General features: G+C 35.3%; 1 protein-coding gene across 1 annotated transcript; it reads left to right on the top strand.

Annotated features, from left to right (window-relative positions):
- The first annotated feature begins 6,912 nt into the window (after window positions 1-6,912).
- LOC105172198 (uncharacterized) lies at window positions 6,913-15,327 on the top strand. Its single transcript, XM_011093559.3, has 9 exons — window positions 6,913-7,102; window positions 7,516-9,227; window positions 9,389-9,615; window positions 9,699-10,031; window positions 11,473-11,719; window positions 13,633-13,761; window positions 13,839-14,054; window positions 14,334-14,457; window positions 14,854-15,327. Exons 2-9 carry the CDS (start codon window positions 7,677-7,679, stop codon window positions 15,081-15,083), a joined length of 3,057 nt encoding a protein of 1,018 aa, XP_011091861.1. The 5' UTR covers window positions 6,913-7,102; window positions 7,516-7,676; the 3' UTR covers window positions 15,084-15,327.
- Window positions 15,328-22,786: the final 7,459 nt, after the last annotated feature.

The following is a 22,786-nucleotide window of genomic DNA, read 5'->3' as shown; positions in this document are numbered from 1 at the left end:
GTGATATATTGTATGTGTTGCAGGGACCAATCTGTGCCCGCGTGATTTTTACGGGAAATCTAATGGAGGCTCATATCACGGGTATTCGTCGATTCTGGTACATTCTGCCTCATCCCGAATTGGCGAACAACCCGTTCGGGACGATGCATTTCAACTATTGCATAGAATATCAACGGAATGGATGACCTCCATAACTGGGGGTTCAATTTATCGGCGTAAGCCATAATGACATCCGAGTCCATGTCATACGGCTGCCATATGAACTGTAATAAATACAAAGATGTAAATTAATACGAATTTAATTCACGGTATAAATATACGAATAATATTAAAAATAAGTTACCTGATCCGCCTGCATCTCATCCAAAATTTCTCGTATGACTCGTACAGTTCCCCGAACTATAGTGGTGAAAGTGTGCTGACAATTCCAAGTAGCACCATATGGTGTTGCTAGGAGCCAGCGATTGTTGTCCATTTGCACTTGGCCCATAAATAGCCGTTGGGCACCAAGTCCAGGACAAAGTGGCGTAATCCGTGACCATGCACAAATTTACACGAACAATACAAATATGTGTTATTAATGAATATCAATAGCAAAAAAAAAAATGTGTAAGACTTTTTAAGTCAATTTTACCTGTAGCAATTGCAGCGCTCCACCAATTGCCGCTTTGCCTTTTGTGCTGGCATTGCACAATTCGCAATATAAAAATGCCAGCACAGCACTCCCCCAACTATAGTTTCTCGCGGTTTCTATATCTTCTAATTTTGAAAGATATAGCAATGAGACATAGTTACTTGAGGAATCTGGGCACATCAATCCCCCAAATAGAAGTAATGCAACGGCACGTGCGTACTGGACGACGATAGCCTGGGGAGTATTATAAGTGATTTCGACCGCCGCCAAATGAGATATAATTGCGGATGTCTGTAGTCTCGAGCCCTTCAACACATTTGCATCCGGGCTAAAGCCTATATAAGTAAGGCAATATTCTTGCCATTGTTGTGTTGTACGGTCGAAATCAATTTCAGTCACCGGCTCGCCATCTATTGGGAGTGCCCAAATTATTTATACATCTTGTAGAGTAATTGTGGCTTCCCCTATACGAAAATAAAAAGTGTGCGTCTCCAATCGCCACCTCTCCACTAATGCAGTGATGAGGTGTTGATTTAATTGAAGGCGTCCGCACCTGTAAACTCCATAAAATCCTAGTTGGTGGATGACAACTCACAGATGAGTCAACAGTGGGGGGAATACATGGCGATGTTATCGAGCCAAGGATTTTCGTCATCCTCCAACTATGAAAATTTCACAGGTACCTATAACTCTAATTTCGATGCAGGTACTTCTAACACCGATTTGGTGCAGGCACATCAAATTATGATACAGAGTGTTATACTCCGAATGTGGTGTCTGTCATATAAGGGCTCGATAATATTGAACTTAATTACACAAAGCCCACCCACTCACATACTCCATCCACCTTCCATTTTATACCAACTTCTGCACAAGATATTGCCGAGCCAGAAGACCCTATTGCGGACAGCCTGGCTAATGAATCAGATGCAGCTTCCGAACCGGATGAAGTGGATTATCCAATTCCACCGGAGGATGGAATAGAAGATGTTGACATAAATGTTGTGGCCGAAAATGTTGCACAAGGTACGTCAACATCCTCTCAACCGGTTACGCCACATCGAACTACTCAGCAAACATTTTACCGCTCCATACCATTTTTCGAACAAACATTCCCGGAGGTACCAGTGGATTCCATTGATGTACCGAACTTAAGATATGCAAAATTTTTATGACAAAAATGAAGGCAGACTTGATGTGGGAATGCTTTTCAAAAATAAAGAAGCTTTAATCGAGGCGGTGAAAGATCACTCAATACGATATGCCCGACGGGAGTATTGGGTACCTGAGAGTTCAAAGACCAAGTGGAAAGTATTGTGTAATCATACCACCGAAGGTATATATATATATTTTTTTATCGTATATGTCTAAGCATACAAAATTATTCGGCTGATTCGTGTTTATTTTTTTCAGCTATGCGGTGTAGATGGGAGCTGCGAGGCATTTACAAATAAAAAATGGGAAGGTAGACAATAACAAAATACGGAGGGGACCATACATGTATATTGAATCAAATGCCCCTCGAACATGGTAATTTAGATAGAGTATATGTTGCTTCTTTATTGTTAGGACATGTAAAATGCAACCCATCGTACGGAATCAAGCATGTCATCCAGACTGTGAAAGACCATACCGGATATGATATACCATATCAAAAGGCATGGTACAGTCTGAAGATGGCACATGAGATGGTTTATGGCACATGGGAGAGCTCCGTTCAAAAGCTACCCAAATACTTGGGAGCTCTCCAAAAATATAATCCAAGAACGATTATTGAATGGCAACATAAAGCCCGCGACACATCAACCAGTGCATATGTGATAGGATACGTATTCTGGGCGTTCAAGCCGTGTATTGAAGGGTTCCAACCCTGTCGCAACCTTATCAGTGTAGATGGGACCCATCTATACACAAAGTACAAGCACAAGATGTTGATTGCTGCTGCCATGGATGGAAATCAACAGGTACTTCCTCTTGCTTTTGCAATTGTCGATGAAGAATCACATTTATCTTGGAAGTGGTTTCTTAGACAATTGAGCAGACATATTATACGAGGGCGACGGGGTATCTGCCTTATTTCTGACCGCCATGCTGGTATCACAAGAGCTGTACGTGAATGTCCGAATTTCGTGCCACCTAACGGCATGCACCGATATTGCTTGCGGCATGTGTGTTCCAATTTCAACAGTAAATACAAAAATATTGTGTTGAAGGATCTTTGTTGGAGAGCTGGCTCTGAATATCAGATCAGAAAATTCAAACGCATTATGGAGGAGATAAAGAGCTCGTCACTAGAGGCGTTTCAGTGGTTAGATAGGATCGACAAGGAAAAATGGACAGCATCACATAACGGTGGATGACGATGTGGAATTCTGACGACAAATATGTCGGAATGCATAAATGGAGTATTGAAAGGGGCTCGCCGCCTACCGTTGACAGCAATTGCTGAGATGACGTTTCAGCGAAGTGTCCATTATTTTCGTGAGAGGTTAGCAAGAAGCACTGTAATGTTGGCCAACAACCAACTGTGGACGGAATTTGCATATAAGATGTTCACACGTTGGCATCAAAATTCTGTTGAACATACCGTCACCAAATACCATCAGTTCCAACAGTCCGCCTCGATTGTTACAAGACGTCACGGTGGACATAGAGTCAACACCTATGTTGTCAAAATTGCGAATCGAGAATGTTCTTGCGGCAAATGGACTCAATTTGGTATTCTTTGCAGTCACGCTCAAAAGGTATGCGTTGCATACATGATTAATGCTGCATCAATGGTGAAGGATTATTATGATATAATGACTTATAAGAATACATATTCTAAGTCATTTGAACCTGTGCATTCCGAAAATTATTGGGATGTACCGGGATTTGAGTTGGTCCACGATCCTACTATTCACATCTCTTCACGCCCTGGTCGAAATCAAACAACACGTATTCACAACGAGATGGATTGGGCGCAAAGGCGTGCACGACAACAAGCACAACAAAGAAATTCTTCAATACAATCAGATGTGCCAGTACCGGGTAGCCAGGATTAATTGTATACTTTTTGTATTTTTTACAATTGTACAAAAATATACACTTTTAATTTATACATTTAATGTTATTTTTTACAATTGTACAAAATAAATAACTATTAAATTTGTACTCTTAATTGAAATTTTTTAAGTTAATACAATGTTAATTTTATTAATTTTTGGATTTTAGTATGTTGTTAAAATTAATTATATATAAATTAAATTATATAAATATAATTAAACGAAAAAAAAGGGAAAAATACCAAGTCGGGATTTAGAATCCCGACTTTTAGAATCCCGACTTGAGGTCGGGATTTAGAATCCCGACTTGAAGTCGGGATTTTGTATCCCAACTTTTGGGATTTTGCATTTTTTTCGCCATATTTTAATGACATGTTTTTGTTAGTTAATTAAAAAAATTATAATAAAATATTTTTTTTTATAATAAAAAATTAATTAACTCAGTCTAAAGGTATCCTACTGACTACTTATAAAGCTCCATATATGGACACAACTTAATAAGTGGGGGATTTTTTTATGTGGAGATACATATTAAGAGTCAGCAAAGACCTTAAGAAGCTACAATAATTTAGGGGTGGCAGATGAGTTGAGCCGGCTCACGGGCTCGAAAAATTTGGGCTCGACTCAGCTACGAGCTCGACCTCAATCTTCTCTGTTCACCGGCTTGTGAGTTTTTTTTTTTGTTTTTGTATATATTTTTATCTTTTAAATTTTTTATATATTTAATTTCATATTCAATACTTTATCAATTTTATACTAAAAATTGACCATATGTTATAAATATTAATCAATTTCATACATTTTATTTTTGATAATAATAAATTATGGTACTTTTATTTATACATTTAATCTTTATACAAAAATAAATTTAATCAACAACTTAGTAAATTATATTTTTTTCTATAATTAAAATTATTATTTAATATGATACATATAAATTTCATGTCATATTTTAATATATTTTTATTTTGTTATACTTTTTTTAATTGACAGGTAATTTACTTATGTTTTTTTATCAACTTTTGAGTTTTATATTTATATCAAGATACATACTATGTATGATGCAATCTATTTTATTACTTATAAACTTATGTTGAAATTTAGTAATTCCTATGAATTCATCTAAAAATAATGATAATAATAATAATAATGATGGTTGAATAATTTTAATTATTTATATTATTATTTTATTATGTATATAATGAGACAAAAAAATTTAAACAATAATTACTATATCTTAAAATTCGGGCACCTGATTCATAGCAAATTTAAATATATGTAAAACTGTGTCCAGTAGATCATATCAGACGGTATGATTTAAAATCATGGCCTGATTCAACATACACTCTCTTGAATGAGAACTCTTATGTTTCAAGTATGACATCTCGACATCCATATATTCAATAAGTCTAAAATTTTGCCAAATGTATTTTTCTGTAAGTTTGATCATATCTAACAGTTTGATTTGAATTTTGATGGCCCCAATTAACCCATGTTGTTCAACAATGTAAGATGATAGTTACATTAATGTAATACTAATATTTATAAATATATAAATTTATTGCAGATTGTGAGCATATATTAATCTCAACTATAAAATATTTTTATGTATTCCGATTGCATAATTTCATATAATTGATACTTTTCTATAATTTTTAAATTGTTCAGTATGAATTTTTTTGGTATATTTTACTAATTATATTTCTACTAAACTAATTAATACTTTATATTTATAACAATAAATTAAAATTTCATACTATATTTTGGTATATTTATAACATAGTATACATTATGTAATCTAATTTATTACTTATAAATTTATGCAAAAATTTAATGATTTGATCCCATGATTTAATCTAATAATAATAATAATAATAATAATTACCAAGCTCGAGCTCATCATGTAAGAGTTAAGCTCGAGCTCGAATTCGAACTAGTCGAGCTCAAGCTCGAGCTCGAGCCATCCTACTGCAAATCAAGCTCGAGCTCGATTCGTTTACACCCATACAACATTTGGTATTGTAGTAGTTTTCTACCGAAGGCTCTTTCAAGCGTCATTCCAGACCCTCTTTGTTAGGGTCATCTTAGCGATCTTCATAATGATGTCTTCAGACTAAGTACCCAAGGTTTTAGATGACTATCTCCGTATCACGTGCAAAGAACTCACTTGTGACTGTCCTTAGATCTATTTTCATTAGTTATTTTGTTATACGGCCCTATGACTAAGTACGGCCCACTATAGCCCATAGATCTATTTTCAGATTCAAAGCGCTAGTGATATCGTATAATTAGACCGACAATTATAAATATTGGCTCTCCCCAAACTCAGCTTTTGGTTCCTTGTCTATTAAACTCTCTCTTTGAGAATTCATCTCCAAACACTGACTTGAGCGTCGAAAAGCTATTGTGAGGATTCCTCCCAGCTCCATGCTTTTGTAGTGTTGTTTTGCGGGAATTACATCTTGGAAGAGAAATTACCCAAGCATTTAGAGTAGCGAAAACCCAAATACTTCATTCAAAATACCTTAAATACTAGTTGTTAATTATTTGTTTTTTTGGTGGAACAACACTTTTATAAGGGATAATTACACTCCCCTCTCCTATTTAGTTCAATTATACGTAGACCCCCTTTAATTTGAGAAATTACATCTAGTACCCTTAAGTTTGCTTTAATCTAACAAATAAGCCCATCTATTAGTCAAAATTTACCAAATTTACTGATATAAACAAAAAAATCATAAAAAAAATCTATATTTGCCCCTGAATGACTTATTATTGATTTATTAAAGGTCAAATAAATATTTTTATGATCAAATTACCCTCATACGTCTTCATGCTTTAATAAATATAATTAGTATATTTACACAGTTATAAAGATAATTTAGTCCAGAAAAAATTATTTGACCTGCAACAAGTCAGTAATAAGTTAATTGAGGGTTAATATCAATTTTCATTAGTTATTTTGTTAATATCAACAAATTTAGTGAATTTTTGATTAATGGAGGGACTTATTTGTTAGACGGAAGCAAACCTCATGGGTGCTAGGTGTAATTTTCTAAAATATGAAGTTTATGTATAATTACACTAAAACCTCAAGGGAAGGGAGTGTAATTATCCCTTTTTATAATTTAGGGGGTCAATGCAACTATAGCATACTTTAGGGGTGAAATTGTATTTAACCCAAAGTGTTGGTTTACCTATTAAACATCCTCGGTTCAAAATTAGTCTGAAAAATTTTGAAGGGAAACTGCAGTAAATAAAAGTATCACCGTCTCCAGAAGCTTTTGGAAAAGGAAAAGTATGGAAACTTCGGTCAAGAAACGTGAAAGTTGACAGCCTTAAACCGGAAAAATAACAAAGAGAAGGCATTGCGGATTTAGGCTTTAATTTCTTACTCCCAGGCCATTTTCTCCCTGTTTCTGAGGTATCATTTCAATCACCCTTGATTGATTTATTGTTATCATGAAAACAAATCTATGGTGAAAATTTTATACGTAATGCCATATTTGCTGAGGTCTATTCTGCTATTGATTTGCCTGCCAAATTTTTTAGCAGTTTCTATTCAGTTTTCTGCATCTATTTCATGTGGGCTCGATTTATTTTGTGCAGCTTCATAGTTCAATTTCCGGAGCTTTCTGATATTTTCAGTTTCTTTTGAGTTCTTTTGTTCGAATAGTTTGATTTGGTTGACTGTTCGTCGGAATTATTATTTTAACTGGTATTGGGAGCCGTTACGTTGTGATAATAATATTCGTGTACGCTAAATATTCCGCGAAGAGACTTATTTTGTTTAATTTTATGTCACTGTGCATTTATTGGTGTTCGTTGTTTGATTAGGGTTGCTTAGAGGCAGAATGACAGCCCAAACTCCTTAATTTGGCCTGAAAACCCTCGAATTTTGGATATTAAGTCTCAGACTTCTTACTGATTTAAAAGAAGTCTCAGACTTATTACGGATTTCAAAGAAGTCTCAGATTTCTTGGATTTGGTAAATAGCAATGGCCTGGTTTAGAGCTGGGTCTAATGTGGCTAAGCTTGCTGTTAGGAGAACCTTATCACAAAGTTGCTTGTACTTAACGCCGATGCGGATCACTCCTGCTCGAAACCAATATTTCCATACCACAGTTTTTAGGTCAAAGGCGCAATCTGCTCCTGTTCCTCGTCCTGTTCCACTCTCCAGGTTGACTGACAGCTTCTTGGATGGGACAAGCAGTGTTTATCTTGAAGAGTTGCAGAGAGCGTGGGAGCAGGATCCCAATAGCGTCGATGAATCATGGGACAATTTTTTTAGGAACTTTGTTGGCCAGGCCACCACCTCGCCTGGAATTTCTGGCCAAACAATTCAAGAGAGTATGCGGTTGATGTTGCTTGTGAGAGCTTACCAGGTTTATGGTCATATGAAAGCCAAGTTGGATCCATTAGGTTTGGAAGAGAGGCCTATTCCAGATGATCTAGATCCAGCCCTTTATGGATTTACAGAAGCTGATCTTGACAGAGAATTCTTCATTGGTGTTTGGAGAATGTCAGGGTTCTTGTCTGAGAACCGTCCAGTGCAAACCTTAAGGGCAATATTGAAAAGACTAGAACAGGCTTATTGTGGAAATATTGGCTATGAATACATGCATATAGCTGATCGTGAAAAGTGTAACTGGCTGAGAGACAAAATTGAGACTCCAACACCAACTCAGTACAGTCGCCAGCGGCGTGAGGTGATCCTTGACCGTCTTATTTGGAGTTCACAATTTGAAAACTTCTTAGCAGCAAAATGGACTGCAGCCAAGAGATTTGGACTTGAAGGTTGTGAGACATTGATTCCTGGCATGAAGGAGATGTTTGACAGGTCAGCCGATCTTGGTGTAGAGAGTATTGTCATTGGGATGTCGCACAGAGGAAGGCTGAATGTTCTTGGTAATGTTGTCCGGAAACCACTTCGGCAGATCTTTAGTGAGTTTAGTGGTGGTACAAAACCTACGGATGAGGTCGGCCTTTACACTGGAACTGGTGATGTTAAATATCATTTGGGAACTTCTTATGACCGTCCAACAAGAGGGGGTAAGAGAATTCACTTGTCCCTCGTTGCAAATCCTAGTCACTTAGAAGCCGTGGACCCTGTTGTGGTTGGGAAAACTAGAGCCAAACAGTATTACTCTAATGATGTTGACAGAACAAAGAACATGGGTGTTTTGATTCATGGAGATGGTAGTTTTGCTGGACAAGGTGTTGTGTACGAGACCTTGCATCTTAGTGCTCTTCCAAATTACACAACTGGAGGTACCATTCACATAGTGGTCAACAATCAAGTAGCATTCACTACTGACCCCAGATCGGGAAGATCTTCGCAATATTGTACAGATGTTGCCAAAGCTTTGAGTGCTCCAATTTTCCATGTCAATGGTGATGATGTAGAAGCAGTTGTTCATGTCTGTGAACTTGCAGCAGAGTGGCGTCAGACATTCCATACTGATGTTGTGGTCGACATCGTCTGCTATCGTCGGTTTGGCCACAATGAAATTGATGAGCCATCATTCACTCAACCAAAGATGTATAAGGTCTTGTGCTGTTATCTGTTTCCTTACAGTATGATTTTTAACTTTTATATGAAGATCCTCTTCTTTGGTTGACTTATCTTTCGGAGCCAGATATTAAGTTTTACCATTTCTTTTATAGTCTGTAGAAGATACTTACTTTCCTACTTGAATGCTTTTTCTAGGTTATCCGGAATCATCCTTCAGCACTTCAGATTTACCAAAACAAACTTCTAGAATCTGGTCAGGTTACAAAAGAAGACATTGATCAGATAAACAGCAAAGTCCTTTCAATTCTCAATGAAGAATTTCTGGCCAGCAAAGACTATGTACCTCAAAGAAGGGACTGGCTTTCAGCTTACTGGTCTGGATTCAAGTCTCCCGAACAGCTCTCACGCATTCGTAACACTGGGTAATTTCTGTTGGTATACTTGTATTATGGAAGTTCTTATTGCTAATTTTGTTTCATGGCATTAAACAACTTCCATTTTTCAGTGTCAAACCAGAGATTTTGAAAAATGTTGGCAAGGCTATTACAACTCTTCCAGAAAATTTTAAGCCTCATAGAGCAGTGAAGAGGATTTTTGAAGACCGTGCAAAGATGATTGAGACAGGTGAGGGTATTGACTGGGCAGTGGGAGAAGCACTTGCTTTTGCAACCTTGCTTGTAGAAGGAAATCATGTCAGATTGAGTGGACAGGATGTCGAACGAGGTACTTTCAGCCATAGGCATTCTGTTATTCATGATCAAGAAACCGGGGAAAAATACTGCCCCTTAGACCATGTTATGATGAACCAAAACGAAGAGATGTTTACTGTGAGCAACAGGTATTTTCCGCTTTATATATATGTGACCGAGATATTCTCCTTGTATGTTCTGGTTGATCTTTTTTGTTTCAAGTGGATTATCTTTGTTACATAGATTTAGACCAATAGTCTTGAGCATTTAACTGCGGAAGATTTCTAATTGCCATTAGTTTGTTCAATTCTTTAGTTTACAAATAAATCAATTGCTAACAAGTCTCACCTTCAACAAGTGTCCCAAGGGAACAATGGTATATTTATTTGGAATGGTAATAATTTCGATTGAATTGCTTTCTTTTTAGGTATTTTGTGTATCCATTTGGATGTACTGCTGGTGTTTCTCTGTACGGTGCATAATCTCTGTATTGAAAAGTCACATGCCATAGATTTTAGGATACTGGTCGGTGCAACTTTATTTGTGTTAATTTCTCTGGAAATTGTTATTGCTCACAAAAATAAATTTCTGTAGTTTTACCAAATATCATATGGCCCATAAAGAGTTGATGGGATATTCTTTATGAATGCAGATAATGCTGATTTGTTATTGATCACATTTTCTGTATTTGGATATCCCTGTTACACTTTCTCTACACAATATCATATCAGTATTGGATCCACGTCATCTTCACATATCTTGCTCTATTGCATAATCTCTATTTATCTTATAGATTTCTCAACAACTGACACCAGGGAAAGGGAGTATTTCTATGTGCTTCTAATAATTTTAACTTCTATAAGGAGAACACAGAATAAGCACCCTGCAATTTCCAGGTCCTGAAAGGCAAAAGCACTCAATTGTTTCAAATATATAAAAGTATCAAACTAGTTTAGGTTAGCCTTCCACATTCGAGAAATATAGCTTCGTATCTTGACATACTGGTGTTTAGCTTTAAGATTATATAAGAGTGCATGTGATGAGTAGATGCTGGTTGTTCAGTACTGGTAGGATCTGTTGTAGAATTTGCTCGTGGGATCAGGAACGACATTGATATTTTTAATGCTAAAATTGTTTTCCTCATTTTCTTTAACTATTTGTCTTGATTAAGGGGTGCAGTCAATTGATTTATTTGGTTTTGTTTCGTAACCATAGTAGAAAAAGTTAATGGTTGAACTTCTTGATTTTTCTTCTCTATGAGTAGTGAAGATTGTGATTAAGATGATATCAACTGCTTATTGTTTGTCTAGGGCTATTTGTATACTTCTGGAGGCTTTGTTGAATTTACTGCTCGTGTCTGACATTGAATTATCTGATGTTTGGACCTTTGCATCATCTATGTGGCATTAATAGTTTAATTTAACTTTTTGTCTAATTTTTATTTAGTGAAAATGATTGGAGTAGCCACCTTTGTTTCATGTTTTTTATTTAATACCATAAATATTGTTTGGTCCTTCAAGTGCTTTCTTCACTCTTAAAGAATATCCTTATGGATCAAGTAATCCTAATTATTTGTTGGCCTCTATCCAGCTCTCTGTCAGAGTTTGGAGTTTTGGGTTTTGAATTAGGTTACTCAATGGAAAATCCGAATTCTCTGGTACTCTGGGAAGCCCAATTTGGTGATTTTGCCAACGGGGCTCAGGTGATATTTGACCAATTCTTGAGCAGTGGGGAGGCGAAATGGTTGCGTCAAACTGGACTGGTTGTCCTGCTACCTCATGGATATGATGGACAAGGCCCTGAACACTCAAGTGCTCGTTTGGAACGTTTCCTTCAGGTATTGCTCATTTTCTCCATTATACAGTAGCTTATCCAGTGCAGATTATCTTGGATGTATTGGTACATCTTCATATGCCGAAGAAGTATTACGTGTTAACTATGTTGCACGTTTATAGATACAGGGATACGGATACAGGTGAGCAATTTTCATGAGATACATGATACGATGCATTTAGGATACGGAGCACACACACACATATATATATTGTACATATTAGTACTACAAACTATAGATAAAAAGATTTAATTTTGCATTAATATGAGTCTTTGAAATATTTTGATTTTAAGATAAATTTTATAACTAATGATGTTATCTGGAGATAAATTGAAGTATTAAAGGCAACTAATGTTCTGTTCTCTTAATTGATTAAGAGAATTGAATACAAAATACTACTAATTTTTAAACCGTATCAATGACTTTTTAAATTATTCATATTTTACTCAAGTATGTTTTTTTTTGGTTTTTGCTTCTTCATACAAAAGTCATATTTTTTTAAATATAATATGATTATACATATTAATATTAATAAATGATTATTATATTATTTATAGAGAATGATTATATATTAGTACATTGATATGGTAGGAATATAATATAGATTGTATATAACTTTTAATTTGTCTTTTAACCTTCTTTTTCTACCTTTAAAACTTGATAGCATTTTAACTGAAAATGGTAGAATAAAAAAACATATGGTCCTTATGGAAGATGAAAATTAAATAAATTATACGAAATTTACTGAAAACAAATTTTTAAGATTATTATTAATTTATTTTTAATTTTTTCTAAAATTTAGTTCCAATATCTATAAAAATAAAATAAATATCTGGTCGTATCAAAATTGTTTCAGAAAATACTGGATGCTCAGCCGTATCAGATACTGTTCCAATTTTTCGTTCTTTCCTTTCATTTTCTGGATACTTGAGAAAATATATACAATACCTATCCACCGTTTATTCACTCTGTATCCGTACCCAGAAGGTATGTGACACTCTGGGACCATTTCTAGGAGTATTCTAGCTACATAGCATGTCATTGAGCCTTTCTTCGCTTGTTCTTTTTCCATGGATTATTTGCCTTAGTATCTCTGTTTAAGTTTTATTTGTTGGCTGGCTGAATGATCTTTTTTGCGTGTTGGCATCAAGATAAGGTGTAATAGGAGGACCGAAAGGCCAATGAAGTAAAAATGTTACTCTACCACACAAGAGATTAACATTGACCAATGCCTTATTCTTGATGACCTACACAGTTCCCTAACACACTGGGTGAAGCGTGGTATTGAAAAGCAACTTCTATTGGTTCTAGGAATATGGTCCTATTTCTTAGCTACTTGTGGCTTGCTGGTTGTGACAATTAATGTGCTATGTTTATTCCATGCTCTCCTTTAACAACCCTAACTTATTTCTATCCACACTGTGATGAAATCCTTTTCCGGTTTTTCTGGGTTCTGATTTTCATTTTGGGATTTTGGGTTGGATTGGGGGGACCGGCGGGAGTACCAATTCTAAAGGATGGTTCTTATTTACTACTGTTTCAAACCAAAAAAGTAATGTTACATCAGATTGCAACCACTAAACTTCTTATTGCTCCCTATTTTCCTTTCTTGCAAAGGTCAAACAGTTTCGAATGTTATTTAATATTTTTGGGAAGGTTGAAATGTAGAAATTACATGAAAGTTTTTCTATATTTTGACAATTGGTGACATTTGAATTATCATATTCATGCCTAGTCCATTAGTGTTGGCATTACCATGATTGGAATTAAAATTTTCAAGAAATTTTGCACATTTGTTAGGCAGCAAATTGGCATTTGCTGCACTTTCAGAACAATGTATGATGCCTGACCCCCGTTTTTCATTATTTGTTGTTTCATCCAGGAAAGTAAATTTGATGTTTCCTGCCTTGTTGCAGATGAGTGATGATAATCCCTATGTGATTCCTGAGATGGATCCAACCCTTAGGAAACAAATTCAGGAATGCAATTGGCAAGTGGTGAATGTAACTACTCCTGCAAATTATTTCCATGTTTTGCGGCGCCAAGTGAGTTGGTTTATTTACTAACCTTGTGTGACTTACAGAGTTGTTGAGTATCTCATATTTGCAATTTTATGTTTCAGATACATAGGGAATTCCGTAAACCTCTAATTGTGATGTCACCAAAGAACTTACTTCGTCACAAGGATTGTAAATCTAATTTATCCGAGTTTGACGATGTTCAAGGTCACCCAGGTTTTGACAAGCAAGGAACAAGATTTAAACGCCTTATAAAGGACCAAAATGATCACTCAGATCTTGAAGACGGTATCAGACGTCTGATTCTGTGCTCAGGAAAGGTGTCAAAATTTTTTCATTTCCGCTCCCCCCCCCCCCCCCCGCATCTTTTGGGAGGTTGTGTGTGTGTGTGTGTGTTTTTAACTGTGGGTCCTGATGTTGGAGTATTATTTCATCATAAGTTGCAATAACTATGCTGTCAAATTAAATGCTTCTAAGTAAAGAAAAATCATACATCAGTTATAATGTCATTGCTGTGAAGAATGTAGTTCAAACTTTTGTTATTTGTTACATGTATACCTCTTTTGTTTAAGTTCGTTAGGTTTGCTGTTCGTTTGCAGGTTTACTATGAGCTCGACGAAGAGAGGAAAAAAGTTAATGGAAAGGACATTGCGATTTGTAGGGTCGAGCAGCTTTGTCCCTTCCCTTATGATCTCATCCAACGAGAGCTGAAGCGATATCCAAGTATGTCCAATAATTGGTAACTGTATCATTATGCTCTTCAATAAGATATTGGGATAATTTCATTGTTACGTTTTGAGGTCTTGAAATGCCAAATAGCTCGGTCTAAAAATAGTGACATTGGTACTCTGCAGTGAATCTTGATGCTTACACTATAGATTCCCAGCCTTCTAATGGCTGCACTATAATTATTCAAGACGGATGGTTCTTGAATATGGGAACATGGGATTATCCTTGCTGGTCGAACTACTAGCTACTAAATGCTATTTAGGAACAAGTAATATGGCTGGAGAGTCATGTTTCAATCTCTGATATGAAACAGATTAAGCACCATTGCAGTCTTTTGAAGTCATAAAGACTACTCTCATGACTTGAGTTCTTCATTTGTGATTCTTTCAGATGCAGAAGTTGTCTGGTGTCAGGAAGAGCCAATGAACATGGGCGCATACAACTACATTTCTCCACGCCTTGGCACTGCAATGAAAGCACTCGGTAGAGGTACTTTGGAAGACATCAAGTATGTCGGGCGTGCTCCATCTGCAGCCACAGCTACTGGCTTTTACCAAGTTCATGTAAAAGAGCAAACTGAACTCGTGCAGAAAGCCATGCAGCCTGATCCAATTAATTAGCGAGTTTCAATTGAATATATTTGGTGATTGAGTGGATACATCTTTGGTTCATTTTTCCACAAACTCTGAAGTGGCCATACTTGAACTGTTACTTTTATGAGAATAAAAGTACTGCCCGAGCTTAATGTTGTGAAATAACTTCGACATGAGTGTGTGTATAAAGCTCTGAAGGAGCAGATTAACATCATGTAACACCATCTTTGATTCTTTTCACCTTTATAAATGGTGATTTGTTTTTGGGGTTTGTGAATGTCTATCTGGATACTCTCTAGGTTGGCTTATGGATCGTTAAGCTTGTTTATTGAGATATCCGTATTTTATTTTATGATATTCTTCACGAATGTATAGAAACACTTTCGAAATGGAAGTCTATCTAGAATATGATCTCTTAATAAGTGCTTTTAGAAACTTTTGGCATTAATAAAAGTTTGGTAAAAGATGCATAAAGTGCTTTAGAACTAAAATTAGAAATGTCAATTTTGCAGTACTTTACAGGATAAAAGTACAGAAAACGTATTTTGGTAGCTATAAATTCTCATATTGTGGAAGTAGTGTTTTCTTGTAGGGTTGATACAAAAAAATTCAAACTCTCGAAAATCGCCTGAATCAAAGCAAACCAAATCGTTTTCTATAATTTATTTTTCAGATGGTAATTCTAAATTTAGAGCAGAATTACAATGAACAATTGGTTTGGTTTCAATTTAGAGCTTAAAAATTCTGCAAATAACTGAATGCACTGCCAAATATATAATTAATTTTCGAATTATATATGATGCGTGCGATTTTAGCAAGGATCAACTAAGCTTAGACCTTGATAATGGACTTGGGTCAGTTAAACAAAAGATTTTGAAAAATGGAACCTGCAAAACCACATGTTAGCATTCCGACGCCCAAGTTAGTCTTGAGTTTAGGAATAAATAATCGTGAAAATAAATCGTAATGAGAAACTGAGACGTGAGAAGAAATTCGTGGGAATATTATAATAAAAATGTAAGTTGATAGCTAAAGCAAGAGTAGAGATCAATTTTCCTATATTCTAGAAGGTGTCTCCGTAGGGGGACTTCATTTGTATATATAGAGGGGGCGTCCCCCTCCGTCAGGCTCTGCATACTACCTGTATTCCCCACCCCATGTCTAGTCTTTCCCTAGTCAATGGGTCAAGAAATCCCGCCTCTTGTGCATGTGTAGGCAAGAATAGTTGTTTTATCTTCGTTGTTGGCTAGGTTAAATGAGCCCTCTATGACTGCCGATCCTTTATTGACGAGAGATTCCTAGGGTATTTTTGTGACACCCCAAAGATTATAATTCATAATTGTAGGATTAATTGATAACTTTTATAAAATTTAGTGATTAGTAAATAAATTATAGATCATGACGGGAATATAATAAAACTTGAACGGGTTAAATTTGAGTTCGTTATAATATTTGAGAGCAAATGATATTAATTAAAAAAATTAGGAAGGAGTTAATGGGTATTTTTAAAAAAAAAATTAAATTAAAAAAAAAGAAAAAGAAAGGATAAAAGGATTTTGGGGGTGGGCCATCACCCGCCCCCCACTTCTACATATATATGTATATATATATATATATATGTGAGTTCAATCACAATTATACAATCTTAACAATTGCAATTTTCTTTTTCTGTTCAGTAGTTCGCGGCGGAGGTAAGATTTCTATTTTAATTTTTATTAATTTATATAATTATATTATTTAATTAGTTTTTTTATTAAATATTGTTTATATTGAGCGATGCATTATTTACACAGAATATTTTATAAGTTTGACTATTTAAAATAGTGTCGAATTAAATATCAAATCGGATATAAAAACAATATCATTGGTTAATTAGATTATTAAATTTATTAGTTTTGAATATTTCTATAGCTAATTTATACAATTACATTGGAATTATTAACCAAATACGCCAGTGTACGTATTGTTGTTTAATTACATTATATAATAGAAATTGGTAGAAAATTCGTAGAAATATTCCAAAAATTATATTTAAGAAATAATATGTTATTAAAGAGAAAAAATGATATTTTTAATGATAATTTAATTTAAGAATGTTATTAAAAATGATAGTTATAAATATATAAGGGTTTGGTTAAATAAATTTCTATGAATTACTTGATAAATTATAAATATCTTTATGAGGCCTGAAGTGTTTCTCATTCCACTTCAGGCTTGATAAAAATATCTTCATAAATATTTTTAAGGAGTGGTAAATGATAGTTGTGGAATGAGAAAATATGCTGAAATATTATGTTTGTTGTTTGATGTGTTGTGGATGTCTGAAAATGAGAATATGTTGATATATTATTTTATGTTACTAGTTGCTTACAAGAATGGTGATACGTGAAAATGAGGTAGTGGTGGAAATTGAATATAATTGTGGTGTGAATACCCCTTGATGTGTTGAAAAACCTATAAGGTAAAATGAAATGAAAAGAGCTATGATGCTATATGAGAAAGAAATAAAATGAAAAGAGATTTGATGCGATATGAAAAGAGCACGCTGCGATATAAAAGAGTAATGCTGCGAAATAAAAGAGTTATGATGTAAAATGAAAGAGTTATGATGCGAGTTGAAAGAGCTATGATGCGAAATGAGATTGATGAGTCGGCTGTCAAAGGGATTCACTTGAACTTATTTAACAGTGAGATTGAGTTGAAAGGGAAAACATGATATCACCTTCTGGTAAGCAAACTAAAAGAAAGGGAGTTTAATTGGTTATTTTATTGCGTTAGCTATGTGGTGTGATGAAGTTGATTATGTTGGAATTAAATTGACTGTATTCCGTGCATGTTGCCTACTTATTTTGTTTGGGTTGTGTTTGATATACATATATAGATAGGACTAGTTATTTACTTACTGAGTGGCAGACTCATGCCTCTGCTGACATTTACTTTCAGGAGTAGACTTTGAGGTGTCTGTATGTTGAAAACTAGGTCTACATGTTATACTCAGGCAGGTCCGGCCAGTAGGCAATTTTCTCCTCTTTGTCAGTTAGAGTACAAATCATATTTTGTTTGTATAGAGAGAACGTAAGCGTGGGGATTACTTGTGATGGATTACTTATGGTGTTTGAAATTTATATATGATATTGTGGGTTGATTATGTCTGTTATGACGTTGGGATTACGTATGCATATTGATTAGATGATTATGTGCATATTTATATATGGATACATAGGTTATTATAAGTATGTCGTTTAGGGAAGATATGACTCTAGTAGCGATATGGGAGCTACAATTTTGGTTCGGCTCCTCAAACGGAACCCTTGGGAGATTCCTTGGGTATCTCTTTGTTTTCTGTTTGCTGTTGTGTATTTCCCTTGTATATCCTTGGGTATTCACTTTTTTCTTTGTATTGATAGAAAACATCATGTTTAGTAAGCTTATGAGGATAAGGTGAAGCACCTAGGGAATGAAAATGTCAAGTTGAGCGAGGCGGGGAAAGAGGCTACAAGGTGCTGCCAGCAGTTAGAAGAGACTTGAAGAAGCTGCCAAAGGCGGCCACGAGGGGGACTTAAGGCGGCTTTTTATATTCCTAACTCAGAGGAGGGCAAGACCTACTTGGAAGCTTACTGAGAAAGCTGTCTCAAGGAGTTAAAGAAATCCGAGGGCTACCAGCAGGAAGTGGCCAAGATAGTCGGGCATTACTTTGAACATTGCTTCATGGTCTACAAGGACCAATTCTAGGCTCAAGGGTATCCCCTTTCAGGAGAATGGCCTACCTTTGTTGACCTTGCAACCATTTTGTATAATGCGCCTGATCCCTTTGTAGAGCCCTATATTCCCAGAGATAGGAGTCCCCCCTTGATTCAGGTTGGTTTCTCCTTCATCCTCCTCTTTATGTTGGCTGCAAACAATTTAATTTTTTTGTTATGCTCCTTTCCCCCATTTGGAATGAAGAAGAGCATGAGGAGGTTACAAACTTTGTATACACTAGACAGGAATTAAAGTTAAAACCCCCGGAAGGTGTTTCTTTTGAATGAATCTACTCCAAATCAAAATGTAAAACCACCAGTTGAAGTATCGTACAATTGGAAAAAGGATAGTGACGACAAATGGCGTCAGCCTAATAGGAAGAAGAGATGGAGGAACCAAGTCTACGAGAATGCCAAATTGTACAAGGAACACACAAAGGCGTGGCATGAATCTCATTCTGGTGACAAGTAGAATCATAAAGACAAGTGTCTTATTAGAGTAGATTGGCAAAGACTCAAGCACTATATCAAGGGAACACCACCACCTCCTATTGAACCCCCTCCTTAACTTTCCACTAACTGAAAATTTTATCGTCAAGCTAATGACGTTAAAAAAGCCCTACATGGGAGGCAACCTATGAGTGTTTTTTGTTTTTTTTTTTGTAGGGTCACTTTTCAACTTAGTCAAGCGAATTTCTGATAGCCCGTGCCCACGACATATAAAAAAGACACTTGTAGTCTCCCAAATCTCTAATAATCCGTGCCCACGGCTTACCACCAGCATGCTCGACCTGATGCTTAGTCCCGAATTATTTTCACTTTGAATTTTTTTCCTGATTTTGCTTTTCTTAGTTTACTTATCACTTTTCCCTTATTTTCCTTTTTCAAAAAAAAGTAAAGAAAAAAATTTCAGAAAAAAGACCTAAATTAGGCATAAGTTCAAATTGGGGTTCTAACTCTTTCACAATTGTGCAGCTCCATCTCCTCCACAACACTCAAGACTGCCGCCCAGCACAACCCATAGAGTTGGAAGAATTCAACTCGGTAGTTGAACTCTTCATCCCCGTCGCACTCTAACCCAGCTGCATGGAGTCGCAATGCGAGCTGTTCATCGCCATACTCCTCTCTGCCCCAACAAGCCGCCACACCCCGACCAACTGCCTCAAAATTGTTTTTCTTTGATATCTTTTTCTTTTTCCCTTGTTTCCCCCTTTTGTGTTTTTTTCTCTCTCCATTTCTCTCAATCTTTTTATTCTATTTTTGTTGTTTTAGTTCTCTCCCACTAAAACATGATTTTTTATTTTTTTTCAGATTATTTTTTTATTTTTTTTTTTGACAATATCTTGGGCGTTTTACAGGAAAATGATGGACACCTCAAGACTTTCTCAGTCGCATCGTCATCTCAGCAAAAACAAACGTCACTCTTCCCTGGCTGACAACGACCTCGGCGGGAACCTCCATTTTGTCTCTCAGCGTCATCAAGGGTAGTATGATACTCCTGTATTTTGAGATGTATGACATTGAAGGTAATGTCATTCTTAATTTGGGGGGGGGGGGAGGGAATTTTATAGGGGTGTCCAAATCGGTTAACCGAACCGAATGTTTGGTTCGGTTAAAACCGAACCCAAATTCGGTTTTTCGGTTTAAAAACCGAAAAAAACCAATTTTTTTCTTTTTTTTTAAATAATATATTTTGATATTTTAAGTCGAAATTGTGAAAAGAAAAAATTTCATTGATAACAACAATGCCAAGAATCCGAAAAGAGAGAAAATAACAACATATTTTTTAACTTAGGCATTTTATCAAACACCTTCAAAGCAAAATTGTAAGTTAAAATTTTTTCATTTTTTGTAAGAGACTAAGAGACTAAAACTAGAAAACCTACCTATCATGACTCGTCTGAGGTCGTCTTTGCAATATTCCGTTCTCAGTCGTCGCTGGTGCCAAGGTTCAAGAGTCTCTCTTTCTTTCTTTATTTTCTTTCTCTGTTTCGTAACTTCTGTTTCAGTGTTTCTCACTTTCTCTTCTCTTGTTTGTCTTATTCTTATTTTATATATTACTAATATAATATTAATATATATAATTATATAATATTAATAAAAATAAAAATATATTTTATTATTTAAAAAATTCAATTTTTCGGTTCGGTTCGGTCACCGAAACGGTGACAAAAAACCGAACCGAAAAATTGAATTTTTTTTAGAGAAAAATTGAAAACTGAATTTTTGATTCGGTTCGGTTCGGCCGGTTTTTTGGTTTTTTGTACGCCCCTAGAATTTTATGCCTCCATGACATTCTTGGTCGACATGAACTGGTTGATTTATTAATTGTTGAGGTGCATGTTAAATTTGTTCTGTTGAATCCCAATTTGCCTCTCGTTGATGTGATTAATGAATGTATTGTTAGGATTGCAAGACACTATTTACATGAGTAGGAAAAAATTCAAACGTGCCACACTTGTTTTGATTGTCTTGATAATTGTTTTGAATGATGAATGCTTGTAAGTAACACACATGAGCAAATTTTCGTGAGCTTTAGGGCCTATGAGCACTTATCTTATTGCTTTGATATTTTTATTTGGTTGTGTCATTGTCATCTTTGATTTGATTTTCTAAAACTTGCTCAGTTATACATGTTGAGGTTGCATTCTTGAGTTTGATGTGGTGAAAGTGATAAGGACATTAGGAATAACCTAATTCTTCTTGTTAAGTCTACACAAATATTCCACCCATAGTAGCCCAATTGAGCTTGACCCTAATTTTTTTTATCATCATAGCCAAGATACAAACCTTTTATGACCAATATTTTTGCAGTAGACCTTTGAACCTTATTTTTAAAGGACTAGAACAACAACTTGTGGACTGTTTCCCCATCCACATATGGTTCAAATGCACAATCTCCACTCTTTCTGAAAAACAAGGGACAAAAAGAGAAAAATGGCTTGTGGAAGTTGATGGGAAAAAAAAGAGAGAGAAAGAAAGTTGAGAAAAGAAAAGAAAAAAAAGAAGGAGTGTGTAGTCAACAAAGTATACACTTGAATCATAAGAATTCATAGAGTGGCAGACTATGCAAGCACCGTCATCTAATTCCTTCAACCCAAAAGAACCTTGAGTGTTGCTATCTTTTTTTCTCTTCCAACCCATACCTAAAACACTATTACGTACAACCCAATAAAGACTCTTTGATTCCCGCACCTAATTCACTATTAAGCAATGGAGATGTGATAAAAGACAAGCTTATGGTAAAATTTTGCCATTACATGAATTAAGAGTTGTTGTCACCATAAACACTTTGAGCATATTGAGTGAATCTCAAGCAAGGTGTTGACTTTGAATTTTGATTTTGAAACAATTGCTGAGACAATTGATTCATTATGTGGTTTGCATGAATTTATACTATGAAGTTTGTTGTTGCTTACACCTGGTCAGTAAATTCATCTTGAAACGTTGACATGAGCCGAAATGGGGTGGACTGAAATGAAGGGGATTTTGTTCTGAAAGGGGGTAATTGAATTGAATTATTATATGCTTGAGGACAAGCATGACTTAAGTGTGGGGGAATTTGATTAAGGAAAAGTATGTGATGTATTTTTCTATTGATATCCCTACATTCTTATTATATGATTAATGTATTATACATTAAGATCTATTATTGTCACGAGTTTTAGATTGCAGAGATCCACTATTTCCTTGATAATAATAGGTCTGGTATAGCTCGAGAGAGTATATCGAATTAACTTGGGAAGAACCTAAGTATATGAAAACACGTGCTTGTTATATTAATTTGTTAAATTTTGAATTCATTAGATCAATTATGTGGGCCTATAGCCTTAGCATCTTTCTCATTGTCAAATCTTCTCCAACACTTTTGTTTATCTTGTTCTCGTTAGTAATTATTTTTTCATAGTCATAATCAATCATTTGATTCTCAATCATCCAAATAATTACAGACTAATCATAGTTTCAGTAATTATTTCATTTCAATTCTCG

The sequence above is a fragment of the Sesamum indicum genome, linkage group LG10 (assembly GCF_026168435.1).
Source record: "Sesamum indicum cultivar Baizhima isolate 11 linkage group LG10, ASM2616843v1, whole genome shotgun sequence".
Classification (NCBI taxonomy): domain Eukaryota; kingdom Viridiplantae; phylum Streptophyta; class Magnoliopsida; order Lamiales; family Pedaliaceae; genus Sesamum; species Sesamum indicum.
This window is presented reverse-complemented; position numbering and strand designations above follow the sequence as displayed.

Excerpts from the sequence above, each read along its gene's own strand:
- LOC105172198 (XM_011093559.3), top strand. The coding sequence starts at position 7,677 with ATGGCCTGGTTTAGAGCTGGGTCTAATGTGGCTAAGCTTGCTGTTAGG. Across the intron at positions 9,616-9,698 it reads TCACGCATTCGTAACACTGG|TGTCAAACCAGAGATTTTGA; the intron begins GTAATTTCTGTT and ends TCCATTTTTCAG. Across the intron at positions 14,055-14,333 it reads TGATTCTGTGCTCAGGAAAG|GTTTACTATGAGCTCGACGA; the intron begins GTGTCAAAATTT and ends GTTCGTTTGCAG.